This window comes from Artemia franciscana, unplaced genomic scaffold (assembly GCF_032884065.1).
Source record: "Artemia franciscana unplaced genomic scaffold, ASM3288406v1 Scaffold_1424, whole genome shotgun sequence".
Classification (NCBI taxonomy): domain Eukaryota; kingdom Metazoa; phylum Arthropoda; class Branchiopoda; order Anostraca; family Artemiidae; genus Artemia; species Artemia franciscana.
In genome coordinates this window covers 34291-51668 of record NW_027062825.1, presented here as the reverse complement: position 1 = coordinate 51668, position 17378 = coordinate 34291, and the positions used below count along the sequence as shown (strand labels likewise).

At 34.6% G+C, this 17378-nt stretch overlaps 1 protein-coding gene across 2 annotated transcripts in view; it reads right to left on the bottom strand.

Moving 5' to 3' along the window:
- LOC136042535 (probable tRNA N6-adenosine threonylcarbamoyltransferase) overlaps positions 1–16983 on the bottom strand; it is a 45232-nt gene extending 28249 nt beyond the window's left edge. The window contains exons 1-3 of one of the 2 annotated variants that reach the window (XM_065727496.1): positions 16821–16983; positions 6704–6783; positions 2466–2607 (exon numbers count right to left, since the gene is read on the bottom strand). In XM_065727496.1, the coding sequence (XP_065583568.1) occupies positions 2466–2607; positions 6704–6783; positions 16821–16935 (337 nt within the window). In that variant the 5' untranslated portion in view covers positions 16936–16983. Of the gene's footprint in view, positions 1–2465; positions 2608–6703; positions 6784–12880; positions 12921–16820 lie in introns of those variants that run through there. The other variant, XM_065727497.1, reaches the window with a different exon arrangement.
- Between the last annotated feature and the right edge of the window lie 395 nt (positions 16984–17378).

Below are 17378 nucleotides of genomic sequence, written 5' to 3'. Positions count from 1 at the left end.
TTGTCTCAGAAGCTCCAGTTTCTCAGTATTACGAACAATTAACGCATCTAAAAACTGTGGTTTATTTCATTTCAATTTCTAGGGTGAACTGCAAATTTCTATCATATGCATTAAGATGATCTAAGAAACCCCGAAGTTCAAGTTCCCCATAATTCCAAAGTGAACTTATGTCATCCATGCAGCAACCCCAAAAGATATGTTTTAAAAAATAAGAATTTAATGCCAAATTTTCAAGATTCTAAAAATGAATATTTGCCAGTATCCCGCATGAAGGTGCTCCCATTGGTAGCCCATTTTACTAGAGTCATTAAAACTTCACAATCAATTCCTGTCGCTGAATCTTCGATTAAGTGATAATTTTCATTTATTTTGTTTTCAACAATTGCTCAGAAATAATCATATCTATATTCGTATAGATGGAAACAATGTCAAAACTACTAAGCATTGTGTTTTCTGAAATACTTGTGTTATAAAGACTTTTAACTAAATCTGCAAAATTAATAATATAGGAATTTTGGGAATACAGTAAAGGTTTGAAGCATGTGCAAAGCCGTTTTCCAATGTTTAAAGTTGGGGCCTTAGTAAATGCTACAACAGGTCTTCAGGGAATGCCTTCTTTACGCATTTTTTGTAAATCGTAGAATTTAGGACAGAAACCACCACGGGAGAAAAATTTTCTATATAATCATGAGCTGATTTTACCATTCTGTTTTAGCTGCTTGAATTCATTTATAATATTATTAGCAAACTGATCAGTAGGATCATGAATTACTGTTCTATATGTAGTTCTGTCATTTAAATGTGAATAGATTTTGTTGTCATAGTATGTCGTATCCATGGCAACAAGTGAATTACTTTTGTCTGCTTCTGTTATCATAATAGACGGGTATTTGCGGAGATTCGATAATATTTTTATGTCGAGCAAATCTTTGGTGAGAAAGTGGTAGGAGACTTAGCCTTTTTTGGCTGTCATAAAGGGTATTTATGAAACCTAACTTCATCAGGGTTAGGAACAGATGGGTGGTATTTATGCAAAGAGGGCTCTAGAGAGGAAACTATATCTGCCACGGGAACTTCTTTAGAAACTTTTAAGTTATTAATCTAAGAACTGAAAATTGAACAATTTTCATTTTTATCAGATATAGAAATTGAAGGCTTCTGGCGTCAGTGAATAGAAATATGATGCTAGCATTGAAATTTAGATGCTAGAAAACAAAAGGAAGTTAGTATATAATTTACAAATGACGGCCATGTCGTCCGACTGAAAATCAAACTGATACAAAAGATTCCATACTCAATATTGAAGGCATTGAGCAAGTACTTCTTCCAATCCCCTTCTCCCCACTTCACGCAGATAAACATACTTTATCTTTTTTGACTCATTATTGTTCAGCGACTAATAAGGAAACGGCCCTAATAGTTAAATAATAATAATTAAAAATCACAAGGATTGCAGTGTGCCTGCATTAAATCGAAATATACAAAGTACTCAAACTACAAATAGTATTTAATTCCAACCAAAATTGTCGTTTAAGGGTTATTGAGCTTGTTGATTACAAATTTGAGGCCAATATTGCAATTAAGAAGTCTGAAAATGGAATCTGCTAGACAACGCTTAGTATTTAAACAATATATTTAGCTTCCAGGAAAGTCGCAAGGAACAACCTAATTCTTGGAAGGGAGTAACGCCATCCTTAACTGCAGAAAATTCTATTCATTTTAAATTCAGCTTCACTGTCCGTTGTAATCTCTGTTCATTTTCGATTCGACATCTTAAATAATCCAATCTGCTTGTCTTATTTTTAATATTCACTCTTTACTTTTATGGAAAAATTTTATTTTCAATTAGGTACAACTCAAACTAATTATAGCAATGGTTATTACTTTAAATTGCACAAACATGATTTACCTTTTTTGCCTAATACCAAGTCAGGTATTAGTCTTTAATTCGTCTGATACCAACACACTAGAACACTCATTCTTTCTATGTTTTTTAAAGTTCCTTCTTTGGTTACTTTCCGAGAAAATTCCAAAGATTTTAGGTCGTTTTCTTTAAACTCATTTAAGTATAATCTAGGGCTTCCAGCATTTCTTTTACCAGCCTGCAGACTATTTAGTAAAATTATTCTAGTTAGCCGAAAAATTATTCATCGATTTTCCTGGTCTAAACAGTATTTTCGTTTTCTTAAGAGCATAAATTTCATCTGTGTATAAAGTTTTCCATTTGTAATGTTTAGAATATTCTTAAAATTAGCAAATTACTGTTGAAGAAGAAAAACTAAATCGAAAATTTGATCATTCTTAAAATTGCTCATGCCACTTGACCACAACCTTTCATGATGCACAAACCTAGTGTCCTCATACTGATTCCAGGTACTACCTGACTTAAAATGACCCACAAACATGAAAAAGTTTTATAAGCCAAATCAACATAACTTTAAAAATGCAATAGAGAAATTACTTACGGCCAATACAGTGATTGACACCAACAATTGGTACTTTCCACAGTTGAGATAACGTTCGAGCCACAATGGCAACTGATACAAGAGGCGCACCCATACCAGGACCTTTCGTATAGGCTATCATGTCAACATCTTCTGGTGAAAGCTTAAAAAATGAAACTTAGATGGTCGATTAGCTTTTTGAAATGTGCACCATAGAATTTTTTTTATTGTTTGTTTTGTTTATATTACGTTTTGTGTCATTTTTACTCGTTAGTTTTCCCGTTATTGTTTTTTTCACACGGACACGGTAAGTTTCTTTTCCGTCCTCCTTCATTTTTCCCCTTTTTAGTGCTGAGGGTGAATTGCGAATATCGGCCCAAATTATCAGTCATTTCTTTTCCTACTGTTGACCTTATCCCATTTACAATAATAGATTTTTTTTCTTCTAATATTACAACATGTAAATAGTTAATAGCACTAATAAGTTAAAAAAGTTCGATTTTTCCGTAGAACACGACACAAAAAGTCACTGTCTTATGAATAAGATAAGTCTCTGAAAAAAAAAGACAGCTCAGTTAAACCAAGGGTAACAGCTTCACTAAAGAGAGTGGCTTAATAAATTTACAGGAAAACACAGCTTTCATTTCAAATAAAAATTATGCCAGAAATCTTTTTAATATTGATACTACTGGTGATGGGATAACTCATTATAACAAACACCAGGAAATTTCCTTGAGTCAGAATTGGCATCAGATTCAACATATAATTCTAATTCTCAAAACAATTCCACTTTCAAGTCTTATAAAATAAAAGAACATAGCAGTATAGATTTCGATTTATTATACGAATATACTAATTACTTATATAGCTTGTTCCATACATGTGGGGAATATCGTGGTGATTTTTTGGGAGGCGTAGGGTCCTGGAAGAGCTCTCAGCACCTCTGTTTGTATACCCCACATGAAAATAACAGAGATACGAAGATAACTGGTGTACTCACTTGGAATATTTACTTTAAGCCATATATGCTAGAATATGTCAAGAACAGCTAACAATCATAAATTTTACAAAAGTTTCTACTGGAATCTAGACCCTCTTTTGCATTTTTTTTACTTTTAGTTTGAATTTTTTTTTAAGTTTGAACTGCTTACACAGACTTGCAAAATTGGAGTTATTGAAAAGTGCAAGATAAGTTTTTACCGAGTTTTAAATTACTTGGTGTTCTGGATTCGAATGTATCCCTCATTTTTCAATTGCAAGAGATTTTTTTTTAATCGATATTAATATTTTGACTAAAATCTTATTTTAAAACAAATCCCTTATTTTCTACTTATTTTTATGGGTTTAAATGGTTTGAAATCACTATTGCCAAATTGTACGAGCCGCTTCTGGTCGAGAAAAAACAACTCTCCTTGAGTTTAAATGTTTTTCATCAACTTAGTAAAAACTAATTTGACCAAGAGCAAGAGATATAATGTACAGGTAACTGAAAGTGTGAAAGATGTTTTAAACAGAGTAAAAACAAAACAAAAATGAGTTTCTATATAAGCGGGCAGTTTTCTTATAATCAGTCTTAGGTCTATCACCTGTAAGTATTCAACAGTAGTCAGTGGGGTTTTTCTTATCCCATTTTCCTTGATATCTATTCCCTGCATTTTTGATGCCTTAATGGAGCATTCACCCTCTTCTCACACTGATCCTAAGACTTAATTTTTGGGGAAAACAGCAAATCTGGAAATGTATTTTATAACTTAATGAGAAACCAGATACATGAGCGTGTCCATTATATTCATAACAATTGGTTATAGTCAGAATCCTGGTAATTACCCAAAAATTTACTGACAGCATCTTTAAAGGCCACCCAAGCTACTTTTTCCTTTATTGCCATGCTAGTCTCGAATTCTGATTACCCCTTGAGCTTCCAGGGAACTGGACCAACAACAATCCTCTTTTCCGACTCGGCTTCAGGTAAATATGGAAATTATTCCTGCAAGAATATGAAAAACCCGCCATCTTTAGGAACAGCCTCAAAAACTTAAATTAAAAAAAAGCAATACCTATCATAGGATCAACTAAGCTGTTCCTAATGACATTATGGGTACCTGGTTCCAAATGTGGTCTTTTTGGTCATTCTTCTTTTCTTAATGCTGTCCTAGTCATGGATGAAACTTGGTAACTTTGTATATTCTCTTGTAATACCGAGAATCTTGTAGACAACTTTCAAACCACCACGAGTGGTTCAATCGATCCTCATAGCTAATTATTTTTAGGCGAAGCACGAGGTATTTACATCGTTCTTTCAAGTGCATTGGGTGTCCAACTGCTACAGATGTACAGTGGCTTCCATGATAAAGAAAGACAGCCTTAATGCTCCTTTTTGATGAATCTAAAAACAGCCTTCATTTATCTTTGACATAGTTTGGATCAAATGTGTCCATCAATCCAGCAATACAATGACAAAAGACCAGGTTCTCCTCTTCATCAAAGTACTTTTTTTAAATCATCTTTTTTCGATTCTACTGCTGATAAAGATCCTTTGGTCAATACGTGTTTTTCTTTCAATCTAAAGCTCAACAGTTTCACTGTCTCTTTCAAAAGGCCCAGATCTCTAGTCAGATAATTAAGCTCAAACTGTGAGATCTAAGGCGAGTAGCCTCCATAGGGCTAATATTTGACATCAGAGCCTTGAGCCTCCAGATTTTCTGATTCTCAAGACTCTAAGGAGATGACTTGCAATTTAGTTACATGCAAAAGGACTGACTCATCAGGTCCGTGAGGAATGGATGTAGCCTATAGCCAAAGGGATGTTGTCAGGATAAGTGATTAGCTTTTTATTTGTACTGTTGCACTCAAAGACATGACAGGAACAAAAGAAACAGCCATCACAGTGGTTTTTCAGCTTTCTCCACATCACAGGAATGCCGAATTGCAAAAAAGTCTTCTTTCTTTAGAACCATTTTACCAACTGACTACCAAAAGATTGATAGATGGTTATTTCAGCACGCTGAGATTTCAGTGGATATCAAGTTTGTATTTTCACCTTCTTTAAATTACATTGTTGGATTCTTTATATACTTTACTTATTTTAAAATTTGAGCTAGTAGAACCAAGGCCCTTTGTCCCATTATTTTTACCAAGTCACAAAATGTTCCAGATTAGAGGGGGCTGGTCCCCCTCTCTCATGCTTGACACCCCTGTTGCCGATTAAAATGCTTATCAGGTATTCCTATAAGTCTGAAAACGAAAATAAGGATTTGCGCATCTGTGCTAGTTACAACAGGGAGGACGGAGGACAATGGGGATGTGTCATAAGAGCTATATTTTATAGGCTCTCTCATAGCATAACGATGGTCAAGTAGATAAGAGAGAAATTTAAACCCCCTCCCTCCCCCTAAAAAAAATATACAAATCAAAGTAAAATACAACTTTTTAAAGAATGTAGCATAATAAAATCAAATAAGATGATGATTTTTGAAGCTAATGTTAAAAAGCATACACAGTTCATCAATTACTTTCAGTGTATTTTTGTTTTCATCACAGGCTTGTGTTTATAGTCTAAAGATCAGATACTAATTTATTAGATTAATTGTTGGATTGAAATACCAGATCACAAAATTTTCTAATTAACTAGGTTTTGTCACGGCCCCCTCCTCAACTAGCCTTGTGTACGTTTATGGTCTGGGGCAGTGTACAATTCAAAAAATGTTCTTTTAAAGGAATTAATGGCACAGGAATATATATCAATGAAGTTAGTTTTAAAATAGATCCTAAAGGTCGTACTGCTATAGGAATTTATATTTGAGAAATGCACAAATTTTAAAGGAGAAAAACAAAAATTAAAGATTTTCCTAGTTAAGTCCTCTGGGTCCCATAGCCAAGGCCTGAGAACTCTGAGGAGAGGAGGTACAGTTATTCACTAGTTTCGTGCGGTTTCATTTATGTTTTGTAGACTCTGGGCAGATTAAATTTTGGTACAGTACTATATTTTTCTAACGGATTCCTGACATGAATTCCCACAGGCACACAAAATCTTGATTTGTATCTCTAGAATAATCATTTCAGGGGTTACCGCATGCTTCTTAAAAAAATCAGTACCCAATATTCAGTTAAAATTCCTTTAATATGTATTTTGGATAATTCCTAGATGAGAAGGGGGGGGTGGATCCTGGGAGAATCAATCCCCACTACATATAACTATAAAAGTCAGGTTCTCAGAAATCAGTTATATTTAACTGATTATATTTAGCCAGATTTACTACCTTTGCTTCTTCCAAGGCGGTTTGGACAAGATCAATAGCATGAGACTGGTGGTGCCGGGCTGTTTGACTTGGTTGGAAACCTACAAAAAATAGTGTTGCAGAATAAATAGAGTTAAAAGAATTAATTAAGGTAGCTGTTTACATTGGTTTGTAATTAAAAACCTGTTTACAGGGAAAGAGCCAAAAAGGTAACCAAGGAACTCTTGAGGGCTTTACCTCCCTTACCAAATAAAAAAAATGGTATCTTACAATTGGCATAATACCAGTCAAATAAGTGCAGCTTAACCAATGTCTTACTGGTGAAATCACTGAATGAAATTTAGCTGATGGTTGTGAATGGGATGTACTGTGGACAAGTTGAAGATGCATAAAATGTAACATGTAAATAAGAAACTGAGCTGATTGGTTTGCAGAAAATTTTTTTTAAAAAAAACATATATTTCAGGGGAGGGAATATAAATCACTCAACCCCGCATTGTGCAATTGACCAATAATTGAAAAATATATTTTAGTAGACTACAAAAGGTGGAAAGGTGGAAATGTTGGAAAAGTGGGTAGAAGACACACATACTACTTTTCAAGCAGAAGGAACAACTATTTAAAAGGTAAACTATGATATTCCAACCCCCATCATTCCAAATCTTATACTTAATGTTCAACCAGTTTTTTCCGCAGTGTATATTTTATTTTGTCTCTCAAGTATCCTGAATGAAGCCCCTAGCTAAATAAGTACCCAACCAATATCTAATATGGTGCAAAAAACAGATTGTTTTTTTTCTATCCAATTCATGAATGGTAACTATTATTTCAATTCATCTTAACAGTAAAATGCTACTCGGAAAACAAATTTATAGAAGTTTCGAAAAAAGATGTAAATCCATCAAAAATAGCATCCAATCAAAATAAAAATGCTTCAATGGAGTCACAGTAATTGAAAACATAATGTAAGAATATTACAGCCCCCCGTCCCTTCTTGGACAATAAGGAAAATCACTTTTTGCCAAGTAAATCCATTTTTATTCTGTTTTTTTTTTTGCTGCTAGCTGGGTGCTGAAACATCAATGAGAACTGTGTAAGGACTCATTTGAAAGGTAATTTTTAAATCTACTCTTTATATAGAGCTCCCTGCCCCATTTTGAACAACAAGGAAAATCCATTTTGCATTGGAAACCCTCATGTGTCCCCTCTTTTTCTTCTACTTTTTTCTCTTCTTTCTTGATAACCGGGCACTGGAACATCATACAGAACTGGGTAAGGCCTCATTGAATAGTAATGTTTATATCTACTCGTTAGATATAACAAAGATACAAACAGCATGAACCGACTCCTCTATGAGCAAACAATTCGACAGTAAGAACGATTTTTCCCTGAAAAACGAGTTAAAATTAGGGCAAAGATTAAATCATGGGTTACTCTGAAAATTAAAACAACAATGGCAGAGCAAAACATGCTTTATGAGACAAAGCCTCACTCTAACAAATATAAATAGAACAGAAACATAGTAGTTAAGACTACTAAAGCAAGATAGACTTCAGTATGGATACCAAATTATTGCTAAGTTGTCAGCCAGTGACCTAAGAGAGTCCCACACAACTGTATTGAAACTAATGGGACAGCATGAGTTTAAATCTATCCTGAAGGACTAGCAAGGAGAGAATATAACCAAAGAAATAACTAATGCACATTTTTCAAATATTTGCCGCCAACGCCATCCCCTCAAGACTTAGTCGCAGAATGATCCAATCAAAACCATCCCTATTATTACAGTTTTCCAGTTCCAAGAAAAACTCGAAAACTTAGACATTAGGAAAGACTCGTACCTGGTGAAATTCCTATAAGGATGACACATGCAGCCTCCCTCTTACTGGCTCCACCATTGGCTACAGTGTATAGCCAGTGCCTACTGGAAATCATTTTCCCAGACAAACTAAAAAGGCATTTATCACACCAATTCCAAAGAAAACATCATAAACTTCACCATCTGATCTCAGACCAATTTCAAAGACGCCCATCATTTCAAAAGTTTCTGAATATTTTATTTTACAGTGGCAACTAGCAGAAGTAGAACACAAAATCGATCATTTGCAGCTGGGTTTTCGTTGAGGACCGAGCACAATTCATTATTTGGTCACATTACTTCATGATCTGCTAGAACACCTAGAATCATTTAAATCATTTCTGAAATCATTTAAATATTTTGCAGCTGAAATAACCATTTTAGATGATTTAGATGATCGTGAAAGCTTTCAATCTGCTTGATCATGAGACTGTAATCAATGAAGCCTGTGCCCTGGAAGCCCGTTTTCTTTCTGGTCGTCAACAGTGCAAACAACTCAAAATGGGGAAACTTCCAAGACATCACATGTGGAGCAGCCCAAAGAATTCAAGTTAGGTCCCATCTTATTTGTTATGGTCATCAACCGACTGATGAGGCAACACAAAGAGAGGTATAAATTCGCAGATGACCTTTCGCTAGGCCTGCTGCACTTCCTGTCACAAACATCCAATCGGCTCATACCTGTTGTTGCAGAGCTTCAACATGAAGCTGATCAAGTGAAGCTCCAGATAAGCCTTGATAAAAGCTCTGTGGTGCATGTCAACTTCCTGAAGAAGAAGAGCATAAACGAATCTGCACTTCTCCAAACAAAGAGATCTGTAAAAATACTTGGTACCATATTAAGTAACAATCTCTCGTTTGGAGATCACATCAGCCAGATCACAGCAAAAGCGGCTGGCTTTCTAAAATCCTTTGCAAATCTAAGAAGGTTTGGAATGACAGAGCAACTCTTTCTTTTGTGCTATAAATAATATGTAATCCCCGTAATAACATACAGCTGTCCTGTCTGGCACCTGTTGCATACAGAAAAGCACAGAAACTAACAGGAAAATATTCAGAAGACAGCCTGCAAAATAATTCTTGGGCCGAATTATAAAAATTATGAACAAAGCTTGAGCCAACTCCCATTCACCCTGGATGAATAGAGGCATGAAAAGCTGATGAAGTTTGGAATTGACATCCTGAACTCCTCAACACACCAAGATATCCTGCCTCTGTTTACTTCAGAGACCCACGCACACAAACAAGGTTGGTAACTCTGAAAGAGGAAAAAAACTATTGGAATGCCCGCCTACACATTCAACAACAAGATTATTAAACTCCTTTGTGCCCTACTATATCAGGTTTTACAAAAACAGGTATCCTGAAGTTGAGGTGAGGGCTCATCATTTGTGTTTTTTGGTGTGGTGTCTTTTTGTGCTTTTGTTAGATGATACCCATGTTATTGCAGTGTGATAAAGGGAACAAATAAAAATTATTAACATGAAATAGAGCACCATGACAACCAAAATGATTTTTAGTGTCCTTAAGTTTTTAAAATCTTTACAAAATTTTCCAACTCTGTTTAGATTTAACAGAGTAATATTTTTGATAATAAAATTAAATTTTTTGAATTCTAACCAAGCTTGAAATGCCTGAAAGGTGAAACATGGTGACAACTCAAAAAATCTCGCAAAATTGAGACTTGAAACTAACAAAAAATACTGCTTCACAGTTCATGCAACATATATTTTAAAACTGTTCCAAATAAAAATTCTTCTGGTATTTCTCTATATTTGTAGAATTCTGAAAATCTGTTGCTTTACTGAAAACACAAAACCTATGCAACAAAACAGGATTAGCCACTAAAAATCCTTAAGGGGGGCTGCAGAAAATAAAATACTAAGTTATAAAGTTCTCTATAGTTCTTTACCAGCCATGGAATCGATAAATTTTACTACATATTTTTAATTCTCTAACAAAAAAAAAGAAAATTCAAGCCAGCATAGTTTTCAGTAGATTGTTAGTTTTTCACAATTCTATGAATATAAGACAATATTTTGATCCAGTTTATTTGAAATAGATTTTCAGAAACACGTTGCATAGACTACAAATCAGTAATCTTGGTTTGTTTTAGGTTTCAACTCACTTCACTTTCATCACAAAAAACTTATTTTTTTAATTTTCCCTTAAAGACAATATCATCAGTGTAACAGAACTCTAGCCTCCTAATAATTGGACAAAATTTCCTTGAAACTGCAATAAATTGAAATGAATATTTAAAAACTAATAAAACAACCAAAGGAATAAGCATCATCCAAACCATTCCTGATTCACTTACAAGTTGTGCAAGATTTATTGTACAGGATATTTTTTGAGCAATTTTTAGTTTTAGTAATACTTGTGTTTCAAAGAAATGAGAAAAAATTCAATACCTATACACCTATTTGAACAGAATGGCTATTTCATAATTTTGACTAGTGTTAAGAGTTTCAACTTAATGCCCTCACCTTTTCCTGTGATATTGCTGATGTGCCCTTTTGACAACCAGCTTGCACAGTTTTGATTTTGTGAAAAATTCCCTCAAAGTAGTCACAAGTGGATGTAGTAGCCATTGCCAGCAGTTTTAATTACAGTTGCAAGTTGTCGTAGTTGCAGTCAAAACAGACACATTTGCATCCTCAATAGTAGTAGTAAAGTAGTAGCAGCACTGAAAGTTTCAAGTTATTCCTCTTACCCATTCCTGGGATATTCCAGTTATATATTTTTGATAACTTGAATGCAGATAATTTCCCTTGATTTAGCTCAACATACCCTTCAACGTTTCCTGAAATTTCAACTTAGTACCCTTACCCTTTTAGTACACACCCAGGATTAAACATTCCCCCTTTCACAATGAAAAATCCTGCATGTAAAAATGAACAAATTGCATAATTTTCATTCATTTTGCAGGGGGCTTCAGGGGTATGGCATCCATCCCCAGAGTTATAGCTATTGGACATTGTGATTACTTTGAATAAAATGGAATTTTGAGATTTCTATGAGTGTTAAAAGGGCATCTAAAAAAGCAAGAGGGAAGGGGGGTTGGTGGCCCTCCATTCCCTTTTGAAAAATCCTGCATGTAAAAATGAACAAATTGCATAATTTGCATTCATTTTGCAGGGGGCTTCAGGGGTATGGCATCCCAGAGTTATAGCTATTGGACATTGTGATTACTTTGAATAAAATGGAATTTAAAAACACACATCTTTTAAAACACACATTCAAAATCTACGATTAAAGATTTCAAGGTATGTTGGTTTAATGCGAAGGTTAAAGCTTTGTTTGCCCTACTCTGCTTTACGAAGTATTTATTTTGCTCTGATTCAGACTAATATTAATTATTGTTCTCTAGTATATTTATCAACATTTAAAAGCCATATTAAACCAATACAGATTTTACAAACCCTAAGAATCCTTAAACTTTTTATTCCATCAACTATTGAACTTCCAAATAAGTCTTCTACTGCATCTTTATATACTTATCTAGATATACTTCCAGTCTCTCAACAATTTGCTTTTGGAGCAATTCTTTTCAAAATCAATTATGACATTAAGAAATTACCGCCATATTACCTCCATCAAAGTTTGTTCTCCCAATCAAAAGATTTACATAATTATAACACTCGACAAAAAAAGGATATCTACATTGACAAGTATAATACTGGGAGATCTAAATTCGCTCTGTTTGTGTCAATAGCTTGGTGCTGGGATGCTCACAAGGCTCTTATTGATAAATTTTCCTCTATCCATTTAATAAAAAGGAAACTTAAATTTCATTTAGTTCAGGATTATTTTTAATTAAGTATCTTTTTAGTAAGGCAAAGTTTTTGTATGGTTTGTTGCTCTGGGTGATTATGGGCCTCTCAGCTATCTTCCAGTATTAATTTATATTTAATAATATTACATTCTTAATTTCTTCAGTAGTATTGAATGATCCTGAGCTAGCTGCTACTTTCATATTATTGTTGTGTTATTGTATCTTTGCCATCATGTTTATCTTTGTATTGTAGTGTGTTATTATTTTATCTTTGTCTAGGCATAGTTTTTCGAGCTTATCTCCCCATGGGCCTATGTCATATATATATATACATGTATGTGCGATTAATAAATAAATGAACTTGAACTAGATATTGCTATTGTGTCCTTTAGACAAGCCCTCCTGCATATAGCATGTTTTGACTTATCCCTCATCATATTCTAAAATTTATACCTTAATATCATTATCTTTTTGGAGACTCAGAATCAAACAAGGCCCCCTTTTCCTAATAAACAACCTTATACAAAATCAATGGGCAGCTCATTTAACTTATAACACTTACCCCAGGTTGTGGGGGGTAGAGTCATCTCCAGAGGCAATGTTACTTGATTTTTTGAATGTTTTGAACAAGATAGCTTTCCCAAAATTTTGTTCAGATATCTTTGGAGGGAGGGCTGATCGAAAGAAAATGGGAGGGTGACTGGCTGCCCTCTGATTACTTTTTAACATCCTTTTCAACATGCCCTGAAAGTTTAAACTCACTTGGCCATTCTTGAAATATTGTAGATATGCCTTTTTGATAAACTGGATGTACATAGCATCCTTTGGTTTAATTTAACTTGCCCCTAAATATTCCCCAAAGTTTCTCCTTAATACCCTTAACGTTTGCAAGCACAACCAGAATTAATAATTCCTGCTTTTTCTCAACAATAAATCCTGCATGTAAAACAGGGAAAACTACATAACTTACAATCCTTGCCCAGGGGCTTTGTGGAGTATTGGTAAAGGTAAAGGGTAAAGGATATGGCATTAGACTTTACAGTCCGTACCGGCGGTGCTGATCTCCGTTTCTTGGCCCTTCAGCCAGGAAGTGCAATGGGTCCCCAGAGGCATAGTTGACAGACCATTTAACTCCTTTGAACAAAATTGTTTTTTTCAAAATGATGTTCAGCGACGAGGGAAGAGGGGGGTTATCTGAAAAGGACAAGGGGACTGGTTGCCCTCTGATAACAATTCAACATCCCTTGAAATGGTTAACATAATACCCTTAACTGTTGCTTAGATATTTAAAGATTGCCAGATATTGCAGAATCAAACATTTCCCCTTTTCTTAATGATAAATCCTGCATATAAACAATGGATAAATTGCATAATCTACAATCCTTGCCCCAGGGTTGTAGGGGGGGGATGACATCCCTGGAGGCATAGCTATTAAACATTTTGACTGCTGGTACTTTGAAGAAAATGACAAATCCAAATTTTTAATCAATGTTGAGCTGAGGGGCAAAAGAACAAAGAGTGGAGGCTTGTTGTCCTCTATTCTCTCTTCAAGATCCTCTAATCATACCTTGAACGTTTCAACTTAAAACCCTCAGCCTTTCCTTAGATATTACTGATATTACCTTTACATAGCCATCAAGCACATAGTGTGCTTTGATTCTGTTCAGCATCCCTTTTTGAACATGCTGTTTTTTCAACATGCTGACAATGCCCTTAGTCAGCAGGCAGTGTCTTTTGCTTTGATCCATTCTGTGTAGCTTTCTCAGGGTTTGACAGTATGCTTAGGCATTGATAGTGGTTCCTTGTTGCATGAAGTTAACAAATGACACACCATGCCTGTCTCAAAATGCCAACACCATGGTTTTGTGCTGGGACAGAATCTGTTTGACCTTCCCCATTAGAAGATAGTGCATGTATCTCCATTCAATGCTTTGTTACTTTGATTCAGGTGTGACTCAAGAAACCATCACCTCCTTTGTGATATCAAGTCAAGAGCTTTGTTGCACACTCAAATCTTTGGTTTCTATGGTCCTTTGTTAAGAGTTTCAAGACCCTGGGAGCACAGTTTCCTATATGGCAGGTGTTCAGAAACAATTTTGTAAAGCACTGATCTTGACACCTCAGAAAATTTGTTTCACAGACTTGTTATGAAGAAGAATCTGTTCTCATAAATCCTTGCTCAACCTAAAGCCACCAAATTGTCTGTAATCAAAGAAGGGCAAGCAGAGTCATCCTCATGGATATTGTCACAGCCATGTTTTAATTTCTCATAACCACTTATGCACTTTGCTTTTAGTCATACAAGTGTCACTAAACACTTCCCAAATTTGTAGATTCCTTGCTGACAAATACCATATCACTGAGCAAACTTCACATACTGCAGTCAAGTTGATAATCTTAATCATTTTGAAAGCTAAGAACAGAATCATTTAGACTAGTTATACAGCTGAAACTGAGCACAGATGTTCCTAAGAAATGGTGATACAAAACACATGCACTTGTTTTGGTATGTGTGTGAACTACTAGTGTTTGCAATAAAATGAACCTTAATCAATAAACACCCCTTGCATGTTAACAAAGGACAACTCACAGACTTACTACCCTTACACTATGGGGTTGTCAACCCTGGAGGCTTTGTTATTTGATCTTTGGGCTATTTTGAACAAAATTGGTATGTCAAAATTTTGATTGGATACATTTGAGGGAAAAGGCCAGGGGGAGGCTGGTTGCTCTTAAATCACTGTTCAATCTTATGAATGGCAATAAAACTTTTGATTTTCAATCAACTAAACCCACTCCAAAGTTTATACAACCACCCTTCAATATGAATTACCTCTGTTTAAAAAAAATAGTAATAATAGTCTATATTGAAGCCTTATAGCCCTTTACAACACGCTATACTAGAGCACTGCTTACTGATTTGAGGTGTAAGTATTAATATTTGTGCTGCATTCCTGGAAAATTGCACCAAAATAATGAGAAGAAACATAACATTTAAGATATAAGATTTCCAAGCACTCCTTTGTGTAGCCATATGTGCCTAAGAAAAGGGGATTATGTACTAAGTTACTTTGTCAGCATTAAAGACACTTGACACTATTACCAACTTAGCAGCCATATTTAATCTTAGGTCATATGCAAAGCTTTGCTGATTTTTTGGTTTTCTACTGTATTTTGTACTTATTTCATAATGCCAAAATAAAGCCAATTAAAAATGCAAAATAATAACAATGTGTAAATCTTGATATTTAGACTAGCCTATTATTGCCTCATTGTGGGGAAGGGAGGGATGTTTCCAGGATGTAATTATGACAGCAGCAATAGTTATATTTAGAAAAAAAATGAATAATCTAATGCATGCAATGGCAGTTTTAGGCAGGGGGGCATTTCCTGACCATTGGTATTAAAATCTTTTAATTTGTATTTTAACACTCTTATTAAGGTATCTTTCCTCCCAGATTATGAGGTCTAAAACCAATACTGAACGCACAGTCTTGTGGTGGTGCCAGGGTAGACCTTTCACAAGCTTGCCTAACCAGAGCCATGACTGCAAACAGTGATGCAGGGTGACCTTGAGGAGTGACACCCCTCAAGGACATTAAAGCCTAGACTAGTAAAAATAAACATCATTGCACTGGATTTTCATTGACTTCTTCTGGGTCTTGTTTGTTAGGTATACTCTTTAAGGTACAGAATTCAAAATCATTGAATTAATATTCCAACATGAAATGAGTAAATATTTCATCACCTGTCACTCTAGTTTTTCTGGTTCTTGTTTTGCTGTAGTTGATTCAAGGTATATATTGACCAGTCCACAATCCTGACCTATGAATAAAGTGAATATACTACTTGATGCCTTTTTTATGCTCTTTCTCAATATAAAAATCACTTTTAGTGTAAATTCAATTTGAAGCCCTTTACAGACCCTTAAAGATGATACCTTTTCCCTATTATTTTAGCTATAGCTTATATACCTCTGTTTGTGTCACTCTTGTTGAAACGAGTTTACCTGTAAATAGAATTGATGTTGACAAAATTGAGAATAAAAAACACATGGTAAATCTACAATAGTCTGGGTAAGGTTAGAAAGGTTGTATTAGGTTAAAATTGAATTTGTACCAATAGCAATTATTACGTTCAGAAAGAGCATAAAAAAGGCATCAAGTGGTAGCCTATGTTATATTTTCATTGGTCAGAAATATGGACAGCTCAATATTTACCTGATTGAATTTACAGGTACACATGCTAAAGGAAAGAAAACCTTGGCACATTCCATGAAAAATCTATATTTTAGGCTATATATTTGCATATTAAGGGGACTGGGGTAAAGTAGGCCTATAATGAAGTTGTGGTCAAAGTGAGTTAAGTGTAGTTATTCAGCATATTAAGATTTGTTTCTTAATTATTTTCCGTTTTAATAAGCTTTAAGTACACAATATTATTTTTCCTTATTTTAAAAAGCTTAATTTTCTGGCCAGTGATTCACTGGCCTATTACTTTACCTTCCCCAGGTGGTGTTACATACGTTTTTCGGGGATTAGATAAGACTACGTTGTTTTTCATAATTCCGATTCCAATTTTATTTGCACTTCCTTCCATTCCTAGGCACACAACCATTGTTTTATCAATAAGACATGAAATTTGTATTTAAATGTTTTGCCTAAGTTCAAGGCAAGCAAAGCACTGTGTTCAAAGGAGCGAAATCTACATAACATTTATACCGAGTGTTTGTAACGGCAGTGATAGAGTTAGAAAAAGAAGCTAGGGAAAGTGTGTTGCTAGTTTTTGATATTTATACTGTATTTCTTTTATCAGCATAAATTTCATTGATACCTGATAATTTGTAGAAAACTTGATTGCAAAATTTTGAGAGAGTGTCCCTTTTAAACCTTTCCACAAATTCTCGTGTGCCTTTGAAATTTACTGTAATTTTCACAAGGGATTATGATTAGTTTAACTATAAATTGCAGAAATAACATTAGAGCAGCAGCAATGAATAACATGACTGATTTCCTTCAAAATAGGCTGAATTTATTTTAGTATCATTCAATTAGTTAAAA